Source organism: Strigops habroptila, chromosome 8 (assembly GCF_004027225.2).
Source record: "Strigops habroptila isolate Jane chromosome 8, bStrHab1.2.pri, whole genome shotgun sequence".
In the NCBI taxonomy this organism is placed as follows: Eukaryota; Metazoa; Chordata; class Aves; order Psittaciformes; family Psittacidae; genus Strigops; species Strigops habroptila.
The window spans coordinates 11,951,639-11,970,891 of NC_044284.2; the positions used below are offsets into that span (position 1 = coordinate 11,951,639).

Genomic DNA, 19,253 nt, shown 5'->3' on the forward strand with positions numbered 1-19,253 from the left:
TAAAAGTTTAAAAAAATACATCGATTTATTGATAAATGCTTCAGGTTAAATTTACATTTTCATACATTATCATTATATTGCAATAATTGTCTTGCATCTTTTAACACTTACAAAAAATAAATTAATGAGATTGGATAAATCATTTGAAACCATGCTAAAATAATTCCTTAGAAAAGAGGGGTGAAGTTTGCCATAGCAATTCTTAATTCCTTGCTACTGTAAATAAATAACTCTTCCATTAAGCAATACAAGGTTAGCAGAACAGCACTTACCCACAGGGTGAACGGGAAGCCACGGTGGGATGCCAACATCGTACCGAGAAGATGAAGGGAATTAAGTTCTACCCTGACAGTGACTTTGATCTCTCAAAACACAAAACCCTCTTACCCTCACCCACCCAATTCCCCCCTTCCTCATGGGGGGAGATCTGAAAAGGACAAGGAATGACTCTGCATCTCCTTTTGGTTACAAGGACTATCAAAACATCTATATGTGATTTGGTAACTATCTTTAATTAAACCAAGAATACATTTCCTGAACATGAAATGTTTAATTGCTCACCATAAATGACTAAAGATAAAAAATGATCTGAGGAAAAGATGGAGATAGCTCAATCTAAACAGGTCACAGTGAACTGCAATCCCACCCAAACTCCCCAAGAGTAACATCACTCAACCCATTCTACCTCATGTAACAACTCGGGTTTCCATTTTTGGGAGATTCATTAAAATAAAGACTCAGGAAAAAAAGTAACTGACTTTGAACTTGAGTCTTGCATTTCCGGAGCCTTCAGAGAGGGCTCAAACACATTGAACTACAGCAGCCAGACAAAGGTACCGCAACAGAAACACGTGAAACTCTGGAATAATGTAACAGGTTACAAGGACAAACCAGAAGTATTTTTTGAAAAGTAAATACCTTCCAGACCTTCTTTATATATGGGGGGGAAATAAAAAAAAAGGGAGGAAAAAAACCCCCAAACAAAAAAAATAAGGAAAAAGTAGAGAAAGCAGGTGGTGTGTGAGAGAGAACAGCCACCCCCTGCAAAGCGATGCCCCTGCAGCACACAAGGTCATTAACGTTAATCATTCCCCTGCCTTCTCCCTGGCCATGTCTCTGTGCATAAAACAAACGCTGTGTTACCCCAGGGGTAACCTCCTCCCAGCATCAGTGACGCGTTCTCCTCAACATGGGGACGCTGCATCATTCCAAGACCTCTCCTCTCCAAAGGTGGCTACAGACACATGCACATTTATACATAGATATATACAAACAAGGTTAGAAAAATATTTAATTTTTGCTTGTTTAAATAATTACTGGAAAGTGTTAATACAGGAATACGTTAATATTTGTACAATTAAAACTTTATATATAAATATTATATATATATAAAGCATTTTTCATAGCAGCCATTGCATATATAGTAGAACAAGTCTGTGAAGTCTATGCTGCAAAACTCAGGCCAAGCAGCTTTCATCCTCTTCTGAGAGGAACATTTGTACCAGAGCCAGGATTTCAGGATTGAGGGTTCTGCTCCTCCAGCAGAGCCGTTGCTTTATCTTGTACCAGGTATTGCCCACACCACCTAAGTGCATAGAGTTTTGGGGGAGAAATGCCACTATGTGGAATCACCTCACGGTCTTTAAGCTTGTCCCAACAGCTGAATCAGGCCGACACCTTCTTCTAACAAAAAGGCAGAAACGTAACGGAATGGCTTAAAGTGTGTTAACACAAGGTGGCCGTGGCCTTACCACGAGGTGTTCGGGGGCAAGTGAGGGGCAAGGAGGAGGCGTCGCGCAGGACAGGGTTTAGTAACTCATATTTAGTTTGTTCTTGTTGAGTTCCCTTTCCAGGTTTCCTATCAGAGTATCAATGCTTTCCTGCAGGTCTTTGAGGTTTGCTCTCTGATCCACTGCGGAGTCTATTGCTTGCATTGTCAAATAGCTCTGAAACGTGTGCTCTCTGGGGATGGACTGCGGATGTCCTGCCGGGGCATCCGGCTCCTCGGCTTTGCTGCTGTCATCCCCGCTCTCAGTGTCTTCCGAAGGGACATCATCATAGTCTGCTTCACTCAGGCAGTCTTTAGGGTTTAAGAAGTAGTTCTCCCCACAGCTACTCCAGTCTCCAGCGTAGCGGTTGCTCGATGGGCTGTTTAGACCTGCTGGCCTTGGTCTGAGTACCCCAGACATCTCGGTACCGCTCAGATTCAGCATCTGAGGCCTCTGCCTCTTGGGTCTCAGATAGTTCAGGGAGGATGGGTGCTCGGGAAATGCATTCAGATGTGCTGGCTCTTTGGCAGGTGAGTGGTGTACTAGAAGAGAGAAGTTACACCAGTCAGGAGTGAATCCATGCTGAAACAAGAAAAGCCCACAACAGATGCCAACTGTCCTCCCTCAGTGTCACACGCTAACAGCATGCATGAGTACATGCAAGCTTACAGCCAACACATTCCACTATGACGTTTTCCACCACTGTTTGATACAAAATAATTAGACAAACTACTGTAAAAGCCCAGTTTTGAAGGTTCATGCCAGATTCAAATTGCAACAGAGAAGCCTATCTAAAAAGTAGAAACTCCCAGAGCACCGATTAAATTCACAGAGTGAGTTAATCACCATCCGGCTCCGGGTCAAAGAAAAGCAAACAGCTCAGCTCACACACTTGGCCCAGGCTACAGGAGTAACAGAAAGCAGGCACAGCAAAAGAGGTTAAAACGCAACAAAAACCCCACTGCTGAGAAACACCTAGAGAAGCTGAAGAGCCGAACTCTTGCGCTTCTCTTCTGCCCTGATGTTCTGCGCTATTAAAGCAGCTCGTTTGCATTAATTTTTCTAAGCAGCCACAACCCCATGTCAGATGTACACTCAAAGACGTTTGATAGCAGCGTTACCTGAGCTCACGATTCTACAGCATAAGTTACTAACAGTCTCCTCCACTGTTACCGGCTTCCTACGGTAAACAGCACAAATATTTTTACTGACCTATTAAGCCTATTAAGCATCTGGGCTGCAAAACTTCTGGTTTTATACAGACCACCTCTTGGAATTGAGCAGCAGAGACTTTCTATTCCCATTCACCGCTGAAAACCTGGTGCACTCAAACCCCTGCAGTTCACAATCTCGCCCAATCCTCATTGGACTCCTTGCACACAAGCACAAAGGCTCAGTCCTGAGGTGTGCCCAGTGCTTCTCTTTCTAGGTCTGCCTTACAGGTCTCTCCAGGGGATTTTAGTCTTACTCTGCATCCTGCACAGTAACATGCAATAACTATCACTGCTTCCCCCCCACCCTCCCTTACTGTAACAAAAGCCCTTCTGTTTAGACTATGCTCCATTAAGAGGAAGGGCCATGGCTTAACAATAACTTGCCAGTATTATATGGTCTAACTGAACAAGGACTATTTGTTTTCGGTTGGAAAAACACGGAAATCGAAGTATTGCACAACATGTTGATTATCAAGCTGTCTCAATCTGCAGAAGATTAAATGTAAGGGACCAGGCTGAGATCCTTCCGTCGGGTCCAACTGTTCTGTTTACACTGTACGGTGTACACCTGCTCATGTCTCTGTGTTCTTATTTTACCTCCTTTTTAGCACAATGTTCAGTTCTTGCAATCCAAGGGATAACGTTCAGCTCTCCTCTTCAAGGTGAAGGAAAACTCCACCACTTACCCTACTCCTGCCCCCTTTACAGCAAGGCACACTCCTATGGGCAGAGCTGCATCTACCTACTTGTTTCCCACAGCAGCCATGCCATAAGCCATTCCCAGGGTTTCATGATTAGATCCTGCACAGCATCTGCTGTCCCAAGAGCTCTCGGTCTCCCTCTTCCTCCATTCATGTTTCCTACCTCTCCTGTGTGGACTCACTGACCTCACTGACAACCTGTTCTTGGTTTTGGTGGCCAGCAGCTTTAGGACTGCACAGCTGCGGGTGACAATGGAGCACAAGTGTCCTCAACCACTTCAAGCCCATCATGAAGCTGCTGTGAAACTAACTCTCCTCTTGCTCTTCAGGCAGAGCCAACACTCGGCAGCTTCCCAGCCGTGCTGACCAAGAGTATGGTCAGTGTGTACTTGTTACAGCCACAGGTTGTTACAGCAACGTGACTCTAGGGCACGGCCACCACCAGGTCACCGGAGTATGGAAAAAATGTAAAGAGCATTGTCCACAAGCAGCTCTCCTAGTGACATCCTTCCAGCACCTGCACTTGAGCTACTGCAAAGCCACTCACCCGCTCAGCTGGAAACGAGGGCAGAGTGGCTAGCAATGTCTAATGCGAGCAAACTGTTATCAATGAGGCTGTCAGGATGTTCCCAACTCTGCCAAATTACAAGGGAAGAAATAAAGCAGCCCTTTGGGTTATTTCAGAGACCAAACAACTAATGAATTCCATACACAGGTAATCCTGAATAGGCAAAGCGAGAGAGCAGGTGGGAAAAAAAAAACCCACCCAAACAAAAACCCCATAAAACTCCCAATCAAAAACAAACAAAAAGTTCCCCAAAACAACAAAAACGCCAAAAAAACCCACCCACAAAAAAACCCCAACAAATAAACTAACAAATAATTCAGATGTTGAAGCCTCACTGTCACCGGGTTTGTTTTTTCTAGCATCTTTACTCACATAAAGCACTCTCCACCATTTCTTACGTTATACTCAAACTCTGCCATCTGGCGAGGAAGCAATTAAAACAACAGATTTCCTATTAAACAAAGTGGCCAAATATAATGAGTAGATTCTAAAATTGTCATGATTTCTTTAGATTACCAGGTGATAACATAGTACCTTGTGTTTTAGGAATTATGATGCTGCTCAATCATTCTGTGGATTAACATACACTGTCACACAGCATAACCATACAGCAATGGTTTATGAAACACTACCTGGCCACAGTTGGAGTAAATAGTGAAGAACCTCTATGTGCTTTTTGAAGTCCAGGGCACTGGCAAGCTCCTCAGAGTCTATGAAGACCCTGTTGTTATGGTTGGTGGTCTCCTGCCTCTGGCTCAGTAACACAGGCCCAAAACATACGGCTAAATTCTGGCATGTCATCTTGTTTACTTCGTGGTAAGAAGCCACTAGTTTCAGGTGATCCAACAGCATCTTCAGGGTAGCCTAGAAGAACAAAACGCTGCTCAGGAAACAAAACACTAGACACTGGTGGTGCTGACATCCTAACGTTGCTGCTCCAGAGACTAAGAGCAAGGCTGACAGCTATGGTTTTTCTACCAACCCATCAATGGCATAGCTAAGTGCTGAATTAGAAAAGCCATATTAAACTCTCACAGAGCAGACTACTTATGACAGACTTTTCTGGTAAAATTCAGCTTGTTTCTTACCTGACCTCAGTTTTACATTGATGATTTTTCTCATAGTGGAAAGGGGAAATGAGGGAGAGGAGAGGAGCTGCAGAAGCAGTACTGATGATCCAGGTACATTAGAACATAAAGAAAACCTCAGGACGAGCTCAGTATCAGAACAAGCTTCCAGGTAACTTCCAGATACCATACAGGCCAGTCGCTTTCTATGTCGTCCCCCCCCCCCCAGAAATAGGCTAACTGTGGGTGTCTACATTTGGGAGGTGTCAGCACACACCATTACACTGCACAGTGTGGTAAACAAAGGCTTTATTGCACATAGTTAGGAAAGAGGAACGCATTTGCGCTTGTGACTACAACATACAGATCAGAGAGCTCCACAGAAATGGAGCAGGACACTACAGGGGAATAAACTTTGATCTGACAGTGTAAAAGTAGCGGTCACAGCTTTTCATTCAGTTTTACAGAGACAATATAAAATGCAACCCAGAATAAACTCAGTAATGCAGACCCTCCAATTAATCACGGCATGGAAGTATTTTCAAAGATGTGGAGCATCAAAAAATCCAAGGGTACCATTAAGTCCGGAAACACGTGTACACATTTTGACATGTTTTATTCCCAGTGTGAAAATGTTCCTTATTTTCTGAAGCATGCAATTTACTTGCTGCTGCCAACACCGCTCACCTTCTCAACATCTGGCAGGCAATCCAGAAGGGCTGCTGTGTGCTCAGAGTCACTTGGGTCGTTCTCGCAGCCGCTTGCTGTCATTCTCAAGGGATTTTTCACCATGGCATCCAATACTGCTTCGTAGAGCTGCTTGGTTATCAGGGGAGAGGGTAGCTCTCGCAGGTAATCCTTTAGGACGCCTTCACAAGAGACACAAGAACAGTTGCCTTTAACAAGGTGCAGATTTGCTTTCCAGCGCTTTTTGGGAGCACTAAGGGACATCAGCTTCACCTGAACCATGAGAACATCCTCTGTGCCAGTGACAATCCTTACACTTGGGAGTGAGAGATGGGAGGACGACAGCAACATGGCACAGTGAACCATGGATTCAGTTAAGAGGGAGGAGATACCTTTTCAACATCCCCACGAGGCTGGGGCCACCAGTATCCCATCCCTTCAATCCCAGCAGCTTCTCTGGCTCACACAAGGCAGCTCATCACAAAGAAAGGAGTGATGCCAGGATAGGAAGGGGCACTGCCTCCAGAAGTGTGAGCAGAAGCGGGTACACCGAGCAGAGGGTGCGCATCTCTCCTGATCGGGGTGAGGGAAAGGCAAGGAAAGGGCTCTTAGCAGTCCCCCTCCTGTCCAAGGAAAGGAGCTCTTACAAACACCAAAGTCTTCAGCTCCATGACACCTCCTCCTTTACATACGATGGCAGTTAATTTGTCTGTTCAGTTTATTTTCAGCTATAAAACAATAAGCAAACATCCCTGTGCCAGCAGCACGTTTGGTGAAGCACAGGGTGTTTTCTCACCTGCCAAAGCACAAATCACACAGATGTCCTTGAGAGGGAAACACCAACTCCCGCCTGCCTCTGGGTACTCTGTACCCCCCAGGACACCACTTGCTTCTGCTGTGACAAATACAATTCACATCCTCAGGAGACACTGGCTAAACTACCCACATGCTGCACCCTCCAAGGTGGGGACATGCTGGAGGAGGGGCTGTTTCTAGGGGATGCAACAACCAGGCAAGCGCCTCATTAACCCCTATTCCTTCCACAGATGCAAACAGAAAGGAATTGAGCGCTTGCATTGAGCTGCCTTTAGAGGCTCCCTGATACTTCAGTTTGAGTGGGGTTTCAGTGATTGTAAGAATAATAATTAAAAAAGCCAAATCAGTAACACTTCTGGCAGCAGCCCCCTGGGAAGGACACAGCAGGATGCTATCCAGCAGCAATGTGCCCAGTCCAACTCACACAGAAAACCTGGGAGGAAACTAGCCTGCCTCCCAGCAGCTTTTATTTTCCCTTCAAAGAGCCTCCTGTGCCACAAATACCCACCCATTTTAGCTAGATCACAACTGAATTTAAATACTTTGTGAGGGAAAAAATGGTGGATTAAAAAAACCTTTTTGAAAGCAGGTACTATAACTAACAAAGCAGCCTGTCCCCAGAAAGACAAAGTCAGAAAGGTAGAAGATGATTTTAACAGGCGCTCCTCATAGCCTTGTAAATCCCAAATCGCAGCAAATGCCATCACGCTGTGCTATATAACAAAGCAACAGGTTTTATACACTCAATCTTTGTAACCTAGCTCTAAACTGAACTGTATAGCAGCAGGCTTTGGGCTTTGTTAAGGGGTTGTTTCTAAAAAAATACAGGGAACAGAAGTTAACATTTTCCCTTTAGAATCACAGCCATGTTCACACGCAGAATGCAAGTAAAAGGTGGCTTCTATCCATATAAATATTTTTGTTTTAGAAAGAATACTGCCACTGAAGCCATGCTGCATGAGCAGCACCAACTGATGCAGTATCACCCCAGAGCTTCAGGACCACCTTTCTCCCCAACATAAGGCACTGGGCAGCCAGGCAAACCTTCAGTCTCCGTAGGCCACCACACAGCTCACTCTGTGCTTCAAGTGGGCACATACCATCAGGAATATAAAACATGCAAACAACCACCCACATATTGTTCTGAAAACACATTCCCTCTGGAACACGTTCTGGTGGGTTTTGTTTGTTTTATAAAGAATATGCCACTTCTGTTACAGCTCCACTTAAGGGGCCAGTTTTCGTTTAACAACTTAACCATATTCCTCCTTGCCCACCAAATTTTATAACTTCCCTGGATTTTAGAGGCCCGTGTTTCATGCATGGATTAGCTGGTTAAAATATGAGACAAATGTGGGAGAGGCTGGTGCTGTACAGCACGGTTTGGGATATTTTCCTTTTTCCATAAGCAAAACACTAGCAAGAGATGCTGACTTTTATCAGGATCTTAGCTTCAGCTGTGGTTTTTTTGGAGGGGGAGGCTGACATCAGAATCGTCTTACAGTAGGAAATGGTCTGTCGTAACCAAATCCCTTTATACCACTGAAACACTCACAACTGTCCATTAACAATCATTTAGGAGGAAATCCTGTAATAGCATCCACAGTCGTAGGACTACCACCTGCCAAAGGACTTTCTCCTGTTCAGCCCTGCATAACAGGATAATTTGGGAGACATGAATGCCCCCTGACCTTTCTAAATCCTTTTGCTACTCACTCAGCTAAATTAGCCCTGTAAGAGGCTGCTGCTATTTTTTGCCACGAATTTACGCTTCCCACTGTTGCCAGCTCACTAGCACATTTCCCTTGACACAACCACACACAACAAAATTAGACAGCAAGCACAAATCGCCATCCACTTCATTAATTCCTCATTTTTCTGGCCCACTGAGCTGTTAACAGTATTGCATGCTTTATGCAGAGATATGAATTCACGTGGATGCGAACAGACACGGTGCAACAACACGACTCTTGGCCAGTTCTAAAAATGGGCTGCATGCTCCAGTTTGAGCCACAAGCAGACTTAATTTGTGTATAAGCCTCTGCCAACCCCAGGAGCATTTCTCAGTCAAGATTTAATCATGAAATGTTCATTCTTTAGTCTTTGGAGACCTGTCAAAACCAAAAAATCCTTTTAATCTCTTCACAAAGGAGCGCTACTCACATTTCAGAGGGACACGAGGCAGCGCTTCTCTCCAAATCAGCCAAGATTTGTGCTGAGGATTCATATTTTATGGAACACATGTTTTGGCTGATAAAAATATGAATCGTGTGCGTCAGCCTCAGCATTGCAAATACAGCAGTAAAACACCAGGGAAAACATTCCCCCGTAACCCAACTCCCTAAGGATCTGCAAGAGAGGTTTTGTGAGCTCTTTTATTGCTAGCACTAAGCACAGTGGGTACCTACGTCTGTCAGCAGAAATTGCAGGTTCCCCTTTCAATCCAGACCATGTGTCTGCTCAAAAGTTAATATCAGGCAGTTTCTGCTGTTTGGCAGAAAGCACCAGAGGGTTTTTATTCCTGCCCCCCATTCCAAGTTGATTTACAAAAATCAGGGAGAAAACAGGACTTCAATAATTTCATTGAACAACGTGATCTTAGAAGTTATCACCATTTTTTCTCATTAATTTATTTGTAAAGAGAAGAAATTTATCCAGTCTAAAAGATCCTTTATACTATCTACTTTTACTGTACACCTCCTCTTTACAAAGGGTGTATACCATCTGTGTATACCAACAGGAACACAAGTTTCTGCTGCGAGAATGCTGGTACTTGTGAGCAACATTGAATCCAACGGCAAAAACCTGCGAAGGCAAGTAAGGCAAACAGACCAGCTGCACATTCTGAACCAAAGGGTTTATTTAACCCAGTAAACGTCATCAAGTAGTAGTATAATTATATAAAGTAGTGTCAGAAGACTAAAGTGTAATGAACAAAATTCATTCCCAATACACTGAAATGAAATAAACCACCAAACAGGGTAGAACTGTTGCATACAGCTGGATGCTGGATGCTACAGAAAGGGCTTTGGCACAGGAAATTTATACCCTGGCTACCGTTGTTACATTTTCCATCCCTGGATAGGTAGGAAATTAATGCTTCTGACTAATTTCCCAGAGCAATTGGCTTACTCAGCGGTGCCTGAAATTAAAGTAACTTTGGCTCACATAACAAGTATCAATAGTTATAAAACTGTTCCGCTTTTAAGCAAACAAAACCAACCTCAAGTTTACTTCAGTTATGCAACTCCTGTGAAAGCACCCATGTAAAGAGCTGATGCAGATGCAGACCTCCTGTTCCTGTACTCCCAGTCCTTCCCACCTTTGCCAGGAACTTGCTGCATGACAGCAAGCCAAGGGCCGCTCCAGTGAGCAGAAGAAAGTTGCTATTTAATTATGCTTTAAAAGAAGCAATGACCAAATGAAGGCGCTTTCCTGCAGTTCTAACCAGCTTAAGCAAGATGATGGGAAATCTTTTTCCAAAAGTCCTGCAATCTACAACATAAAAGGAGGACAAAGGGTTTATCCGAGAAGGCCCTTGGATCATGTTGTAGAGCTGCCAGCACAGCTGACATGCCTGATCGCAGCCAAGTGTTTCAAGATCCACTCCAACACTAACCAACAGCAAAGCTTGAGCTGGCTCAGGGAACCTCAGCTCCTTTCAGACTTCCACTTCCCTCTGTAACTGGTAAAGCAATTACTGAAAGCTGCTCCTTCCATACCCTCCCTCCAAATCACGGCTGCTTCATACTTACGTATCCCCACGGTTACTGCACTCATCCTCACCTTTTATCAATACAAAGCAGCAGCTAACAGCTTGTTTAATGACAACAGAAAACTAGTTCAGAGCACAATTTCACCTTCTAAAGGTGCTTTAGGAACATGGCACAAGTCCATACTAAAAGAAAGCAAGTAAATGTATTACCTGTTATGACATTAATATCCGGGTACTGGCTTTCACAGAGGGTAACAGCCTTGCTGTCCTTCTCAAATGCCTCTCGAAGCTCTTTCTTAACTGCTGCTGAGCCACATAACCGATACAGACCTACCACCTAGAAGCAAAAACAACAGCCTATATCAGTCATTTCCCTGCAGAGGGGACTAATAACTGGCATCATGTGTTGTCTCATCCAGGAAGTGCAACAAAATCAACTGTTTGGAAATGTATGTTATGGAGAATTTCCGTATCAGTGCAAATCAAATGGTCATGTATGGTATCAAACATTTCACAAGACACACAGTTGGATCTTGTGAAGCGCTGAATAACACTAATGTCTTCCAGAATGGTGAACATCCTGAGCAGTATTTTGTTGACAGGAGTTTTAAATTGGAGTAATTTAGTGCTTTCCTTCTACGCAAACTCAGGAAACAAATACTGATGAAACATCTATTCTTACCCTACTCATTTAGATCACCATTATTTTTCCTGGTTTAATTATACAAAGCAGAACTGGAACTTCAGCAGAAAGAAATGAGAAGAAGAAGTGGTTTGAGCTTTATGTGTTCAAAATTACATAAAGTTTATATATATACCAAAATAAGGTTATTAATCACTAAGCAGAAAAAAGCAGTCATACAATTGACTACCTAGTAAAATAAGAAATGTTACAAACCAATTTAAAAAACTCAAACAAGCAGCAACAAAATAAACCATACTCCATTATTACACCTACAATATGCTGTTTTAAAGATGACAAGTTTTATGCAAAACAGGGGTTATTTAACATGCTCGAAGTGATAGGAATGAAACCACCACACTCTTGGACTGAATTACTGGTTAAATCATGTACTTTCATGCACTCAAGTCTTGCATTTTATCATTATTTACTTTTCGTTTTCATGAACACCATTTACACAAAGCACTCCTATGATCTTAAGGAACTAAACCTTAAGCACATTCATTTTATTTTAATGAACTTTATAGACAGCTGTACCGAGCAGTAAATGGTTAGTCCAAAACTCCTACGGACTCCAAAGGCAAAAAAATACCCCAAGACAAAAAAACAAACACCAAAAAAATCCCCAACAAAGCACACACAAAAAAACCCAAACAAAAAACAAACCCTGACTTCGACTGTACTGGCTTAGACCATACAAATCCTGTCTTGTAAGCAAGTATATTTGTCTGGCCATATATTAATTCCTGTTTAAATAAATGGAAAGTTACCCAACTGAATTTGTGCTCCCTCTTCCCAAGACCGATCACGATCTAGTATTTGCCTAAGACAATTTCTTCTAAACTTTTCTAATGCCACATCTGAATTCAGGTGGAGGTAACGCACCATGACAGCAGTCTGCAGTCTATAGTATATATAAATGTCAGACAAGCATCTGGTTAAAAGAAGTTAACAGTATATTTTGCATTTTTGGTTCTCCTTGTGCAAACACACGAAACAGATTTCATGCTCAAAAGCACCAGGTAAATTCAGACAATTCAGATCCCAATCGCTTCATTACCAGTGTTGCCTTGATTACCCAATGTCATTTGCATGACTAGGTGCTAATAAGCCCAAAATAAAATGCTGAAACCATGGGACACATACATTGGTAAGAATCAAACTTCTCTTTTCCACTGCTTTGCATAATGATGGAAGCATTCACAATAAGAATCATACAGTTGTTATCAGCAGTGACTTCCAGCAAAGTAATTACATAGAAGTAAGATTTCTCTATGTTTTATGACCTAGGTTATAAATAGCAGAGTTAATCTCTTAACACCTGGAACTATATCCAACCTGCAGGCAATTTAAGATAGAAACAGTGGTAGGTGTGATTACTTCTCAATTTCACCTGAGCAAGAACAGGTGTACAAGAAACCAAGGGCTCACACATGCTGTGGAACAGTATGCTAGAGTCCTCCCACCATCCGACCTTAGGACTGTGAATAGTCCTTCCTATTCCTTCTTGTCTAATATCCATAACTGCCTATTTGTTTCCACACCTCATTCCTCACGCACATTTTTGTCCATTACCTTACATCAACCAAAAAATTGTGTTAGGATGAAGAGAAGACACTGGGCACTGCTGCTTTACAGCATTCATCTCCTGTCCTGATTTTGAGAACAACCTGAAGAAAGGCCTGGGGCAGTAGCATAGGGAAACAACTAATTCAGCCCCTCCCCGGGCCTCCTCTTCATCTTCATCAACATGCCAGAGACAAGTCTTTGGCACATTGGCTTGAGACTGCACACATGTAAGTAAAGTCTTGTCAAAAGACCTGTCCTCATCACTTTGTGTCACTGCACAGGATGCCTCAATTTTAGGAAGAAGGGAACTCATTTTTGCACTTAGGTACATGTCCTTACGGAGTGATCCGTGTCTCAGGAATCAAGCACTTTCAAGTTCCCAGCTCTGCTTTTTGAGGGGGCTCAAAATGAACTGGGGGATCCAGGTTCATTTCACTCTCCCAGTCCTAAAGCAGTATTGTGAGCTCTCCTGTGAGCAAGCGTACATCTCCTCTACAAAGGCCAAGTTAGAAGCACTGATTTCACACAGTCCTGTTATTCTTCCCACATTACAGTGACCGGTGCTTCCAAACAGGAGCAGCAAAGCAAAAGAAAACAAAAACTGACATGTAAAGGCGTTTTTCATTTCCCCTTTCCCACTCACTGCACACACTCTGTGACAACAGCTACCCCAACACGGAAATACTAACAAAACAGATTAAAGTATGCACAGTACCTGACAGCCTCTCTTTTCAATCTCCAGGATGCATTTCTGTATCAAAAGTGGCACCATCAAGCCTGCGTTTTCCTTCTCTACAACTTTCCGAGCATCTACCCCAAACATCACGGGCTCCCGATCTGCATCAAGGCCATCAAGAGAGTTCTCCCACTGCTCCATGAGTGTCAGCTTGACGTAAATAAGCCCCCTGGGTTCCAGTTTGACAGCCAGCTGATGTGTCTTTGCCACTCGGAAGAGAGTGGGCAGAGCTACGGTTCCATGGCAGCACACCCTGTTCTTCCTTGGGGTGGGCTCCCAGCTGAACACCACCAGCTTCAAGTGCTGCGCGTTTTCGATTTCTATGTTGAACGTGTGGTCCATATCTAGGAACGTTGTCCTACACGTAAGCAAGGCTGTTCTCGCTTTGTTTACTGAGTCAACCTGTATTGCACAAAAGACATCTTTTGAGTCTATTCTTGGTGGTTTCAAGTCTTCAGCACCATAAAAGTGAATGCTCATGAGTCCAGAGAGGTACTGAGAGCACTTGGGTTGATCAGAAAAGTTGTAGTGTTTGAAGGCATCGATATCTATTTCGGTTTTACCACTGTTACTTGGAAGGCTTTCCTTTCCTTTCCCACACTTGGTTTCATGCCCATGTTTACCTGATTTTGTTATAAGTTCGGGAGAGTCGCCATCACTGAGGTAACCACCTTTGCTGAAGGATTTGGAGCTCCTCGACCTTTTCTTTTTGGGGGTGTGCTGCGACAACACGCTGCTGTCGAGGTGGTAACGACTTATCACATTCCTGCTGGCAGCTGTGCTTGAGTTTCCAGAAGATGGCAAAGACACTGTATGGCTTGTATCCCTGGCTTTCAGCAGGGAAGAAGGATTATCTGAACTAGTATGGCTTGAAGTTCCCTTGACACTCAGCTTCCTGCTCAGCTCTGGCAGCTTTTTCATTTTCATGGAAAGCTTCCTCACAGTTCTGGGAGATTTAATTCTATCAGGGAAAGGCCAGTTGATTGATCCACTTTTTTTCAGAGGACTGGGACTTGGAGGAGAAACCTCTGTTGAGGGAATATCAGCCTTGTGTGGAAGTACACCTCCAGCCCCTTTAGAAGAAAAGAGAAGGAATAATCATTTTCAAACCACTCAGTAACTGCTGTTCACAGCAATGAAAAAACAAATATTGAGCTAGAGGAAAACATGTTGATTTGTCATAACTTGATAAACGCAATTCATTCAGACAACCATCATTCATTCATCAGTCAGATGTTCATGAGCATTTGGAAAGCTGTACTCTGCTGGCTCATTCAGCCAAGTTTGGCAGTTCATAGTCAAAAGCCAGATTTGTTCTGCTTTATGGAGATGAAAGGGCCAGAAACTACGTAAAAACAAACTAGCTATCTCACCCGCTGCATTCAGCTCAATCCATTTGTATCCCCTGTACAAGCAGACGTGGCTGAATTCCTGGGGCACAGGTGCAATGAAACCAGTCTTAAATGGGAAAACACTGGAATATGGCAAATGCACCCTTGTCTACAAAGCAGCTAGCTACACAGCCAACACATCAGCACTGCCCGCTCCTCTTAGGTCTAGAGGAAAGACACTTGTCTCTAGAAAAGACTATGACTATACTACTCTTCTGCATGTCCTTCTATTACCCCAAAGAGCCCTAAATCCCCCCTGTGTAGACACAGACAGTGAACATCTCACAGCTTTTCTTCCATCATTTCTCTCAGCTCCTCTTTTCCGCTGCACGACAAAGGAGAAGGAACACAACAAGGATTTATTCCTTCCTGCACTGCCTCATTCCTGCAGTGTTGTTTTCATGAGATACTCAGCAAATCATACTTTAGAGAGGTTTCTCTTACAGATTTCTTAAAGGCTTACCCACTTTCAATTCTAAACTAATCACCTCAAATCCAAATCACCATACAGCTAGTGACTTCTACAAGCCCCTTGTTCATCAAAATTAATTTTCACCATTTAATTATAACTTTTTATACTTCACTTAGCTTAAATAGTTAATCAGGTGATCTGGTCTTTGGTCAAAGTGATTTGTTGTAGGTTTAGTTTCCCCCCAAAAAAACCCCTACAAAGACCAGTTCTAGTCCCAACAGAAATTTGGCTTTAATAACTTTTGCAGATAGTTGCTTGAAAGAGTATCTGTATAAAAGTCTCAGTTATGAAAAATAACGCCTAGAATATGTTTTCCAGAGCAACAGAGGAAAATTCATTTGGCCCTGCATCTCATGGAAGTAGTCCCCTCGTAGGGGAAGGGCTATTTCTAGCACGCCTGCTGTGTTTTTCTGGCAAGCAGCTAGTTAGAAATGTGGTGTTTGATAAAAGTGGACAAAGCCTTCCCTTGTACTGCAAATCACAGCACAGTCCCACTGGTGGGCTGGCTTGGAGCGCTCCATAGCAATCAGTGCCATACTGCAGCCCGCTAACATTAATCTTCCCTTTCTGTCAAAAGTCTCTGGCACAGGCTTGGAAAAGCAGGCCAGCAAATTAAACTTCCCCGCCTTCCCAGCTCATTAAAATTGAAGAGTCAATCTAACACTCTGACTTTTATGTGTCCAACTTCTGCTGCGTTCAGCAGCAAACAGTTAAAATGAAATATGTGGCTGGAAGAAACTTAACAGTCGAGTATTATGCAGGATGGTATTCCCATCAGCATCGAGCCACATGTTGTTCCACTAAAGCCAGCAATGTGCTGAGGTATGCACGCCATTTTAAAGAGTGTACACGACACAGCTCTGAACAAGCTGCAAAAGGAGCTGTAGCACAGCCTGGGACTTCACTTCCCAGCCTACCCATCTGATACAGCTTTCCCACAAGCGTGCCAGAGCAACCGAGCTGCTCCTCGTTCCTTTACCAAGTCACGAGGCTTGCTGCAAACAGGCTCCTCACTGTCCCTGCCCCTACTCACTCAGCCACTGCACATCCCATCTCAGCAGCTAAGCTTTAAAAATACCCTTACAGAAGGATGGTGGAGAAGGAAGGAGATGAAAAATAAGAGGCACCTGTTGAGTAAATGACTACCAGGGCAGCAAGGGGATGGTCAGTTTTATGTATGCAGCTGACTATATATTTATGTGAATATATATAAATTGATTTCTTTTTTACAGTGAGAACACTCAATCACTGGAACAAGCTCCCCTAGGACACAGTAGAGTCCCCATCACTGCAGGTTTTCAAGACACGACTGGACAGGGTGCTAGGTAATCTCGTCGAGGCTGTCTTTCCCACCAAAGGGTGGAACAGATGATCTGAGGTCCTTTCCAACCCGGGCTGTTCTACGATACACTGTCTTTCCTACATACACCTTATGCTTTCCTGAAGCTTTAGCATTATGAGCAACACAAGAAAAAGAACCCCTAGCTTCTGAAGGCCAACACAAGCCAAGTCGAACTGACTTGACACCACAAGTGGCTGCTTCCATCAGCTGTTTGTTCAGCTTGACTAGTAAAGCTGCCTTTTACTTTACTCAGTGATATGGCTGTGTGAAAGAATAAAACCTTTTTGCGACCAAAGGGACACAACTGGAGAGACACGACCAGCCCACAGTGCCTTATAAACCCAGACCCCTCTATACCTTCTCATCTGGCCTGGTGTCCACAGGGCAATTGCCACTGTCCCCTTGGTCGAGCAGGCTGGCACGGATGGACCATACCCCTACACAACACTGCCCCAAGGGAAGAGAGGACTCAAACCATCTGAAGCACTTACAACACAGCCCTTGACAGACATATACAGTGATTTAGCACAGTAAAGATGCTTGTCTGACCCTGTTTAACACTGTTTACATGTGCTTGGGTGCATATATCACTGTCATACCCACTGCCAGCAAGGCATGTTATTTTACAGGAACATTTGATTATCCTATTACACATGTCACATTCCTCATCGCTTCAGGTAGGGTTTCTGAGTTACTTTAAAGTTCCTCGGAAAACCTGTAATTTATTTTCGGAGCAACAAGCTGAAGTGAATGAGTAAGTCAGAAAACTATTAGTTCCTTATTACAGCGAGCTATTGAAGTATCAAATAGCCACTCTCCCAGTTAATAGAAATGCTGAGTTCCCACCAAACTAAACCTGAAAGGTAATTTAATTTTTCCTACCATTCTCCATACATACTTCATAAGTAACACTACAATCTAACACCAAAAGCATCTCTCTAGAATAACGGCATCAGTGTTGAAGATCTAAGCCATTTCATTTTCAAAAGAGAAAAAAAACCCAACAACACAGCTAACACTGAGTGGTTGTAACTTTCCAAACCAAAGCCTCCCTTCTGCCTACATTTTTCATCCTTTTTTAGTATTATTATTTATAAAAACAACCCAAGGACTTTTTAGGAAGATGTGTTAAAAATGAAAAAGCAGCAAATCAAAACAGAAAAGCCCAAATATCTCAAAATTGTTCTTGTAGCAAACAATGGGTGAGTGAAAATGGGCTACTGTTTTTCTGTGCCAGATTCCACAAGAAATACTGATCTGGATGCTCAACTGACACAAATGACACAGCTCTATTGATGTCAAGGGCTGTTAACTTACTCAGCTGCAGGCAACTTATGTTTGTTCATCCTCAGAGAGCTCCAGACCTGCTCTGATATGAAACTTCAGAACAGAATTGTAAATAGCATTGAGAGAAGAATTCATGCTATATCAGAATCAAGCAACTTCAATTAACATATAAGGATATCGTCACTTCTATTCACATCGGCAACTCAGGGTGAGGGGGAACACACATACACAAAAAAAAAAAAAAGGAAAAAAACTTTCAAAAAATGAAATTGAATGGAATTATTTCTATGTAACATCTTAATTATCTAAACAAATGGAAGAGTCTCCTCTTTTAACCTGTAAAATAATAGTCTTTTTTACCCCTAGAAAAACTACTACTTTGACCAATGCAGCCTGAGTTCCATTCTGCATAATGTTTCAGTGTCAAGGAATGGAAAAATTATTTAAAAGGTAAAAAATCAAAAAACACCAAACCAAAACAAACCAAACCCAACCAAAAAAACAGACAAACAAAAACCTCCCTAAGAATCCTGTAAAGATAGTCTGTTTTATTCAAACACTATGCACACTGACATTAATTAAGCCATGATAAACCCACCAACCTGGGGATCACTTGATCCCTGGAGCAAAAGATAAAAAATAAATTGTTTTCGATAGCCCATTAGTTAAAACAGGAAGTGATTCCAGCAGAACCCCCAACGCTCCTGCACACCGAGAGGCGAAGGGGCTGACCACTCACTGCCTGTGCTTCATCACGCTGGCAACCCTCAGAGCATCCTTGACAGCGGTATCTCATAGGGAGAGGATCAAGCACGTGTAACAGCACTTTAGGTCTCTGACCACACTTAAAGAGTTCAGTATCTACACACAAGCATGAGTTAGTTGCAGGTATTTTAAACATCAACGGTTCTGCAATGCACATAAACTGCAGTTGGCTCCGTTCAGATGCTGGCATCACACCAAGATGTGAGTGGCAGCACCGTGCCTGATGCCAAGCACTGTGTTTGGGCTGCTCTCACGAAGATTTCCTCCCTTCACTGTGCCTTCCATGGTATGAAAAGCAGCTTTGCCCCTATTTCCCCAATCAGACCATATGAACAGCTACTCAGTACAAATCAAACTGGAAAAAGTAATAGCTATTTTAAATTAACTGCTCCCACTCCACAGCTGCTACATCCTTTTGCCTCTTCCACCAGCAGGTCTTTATGGCATTGTTACCCCGTAGATCAAAGACACG

General features: G+C 43.1%; 1 protein-coding gene across 1 annotated transcript in view; it reads right to left on the minus strand.

The window, feature by feature from the left end:
* SYDE2 (synapse defective Rho GTPase homolog 2) overlaps window positions 1-19,253 on the minus strand; it is a 28,560-nt gene continuing 9,307 nt past the window's right edge. Inside the window, exons 3-7 of the mRNA XM_030493553.1 lie at window positions 13,504-14,597; window positions 10,748-10,874; window positions 6,007-6,188; window positions 4,885-5,116; window positions 1-2,311 (exon numbers count right to left, since the gene is read on the minus strand). Of these exons, the coding sequence (XP_030349413.1) occupies window positions 1,809-2,311; window positions 4,885-5,116; window positions 6,007-6,188; window positions 10,748-10,874; window positions 13,504-14,597 (2,138 nt within the window). The 3' untranslated portion in view covers window positions 1-1,808. The remainder of the gene's footprint in view (window positions 2,312-4,884; window positions 5,117-6,006; window positions 6,189-10,747; window positions 10,875-13,503; window positions 14,598-19,253) is intronic.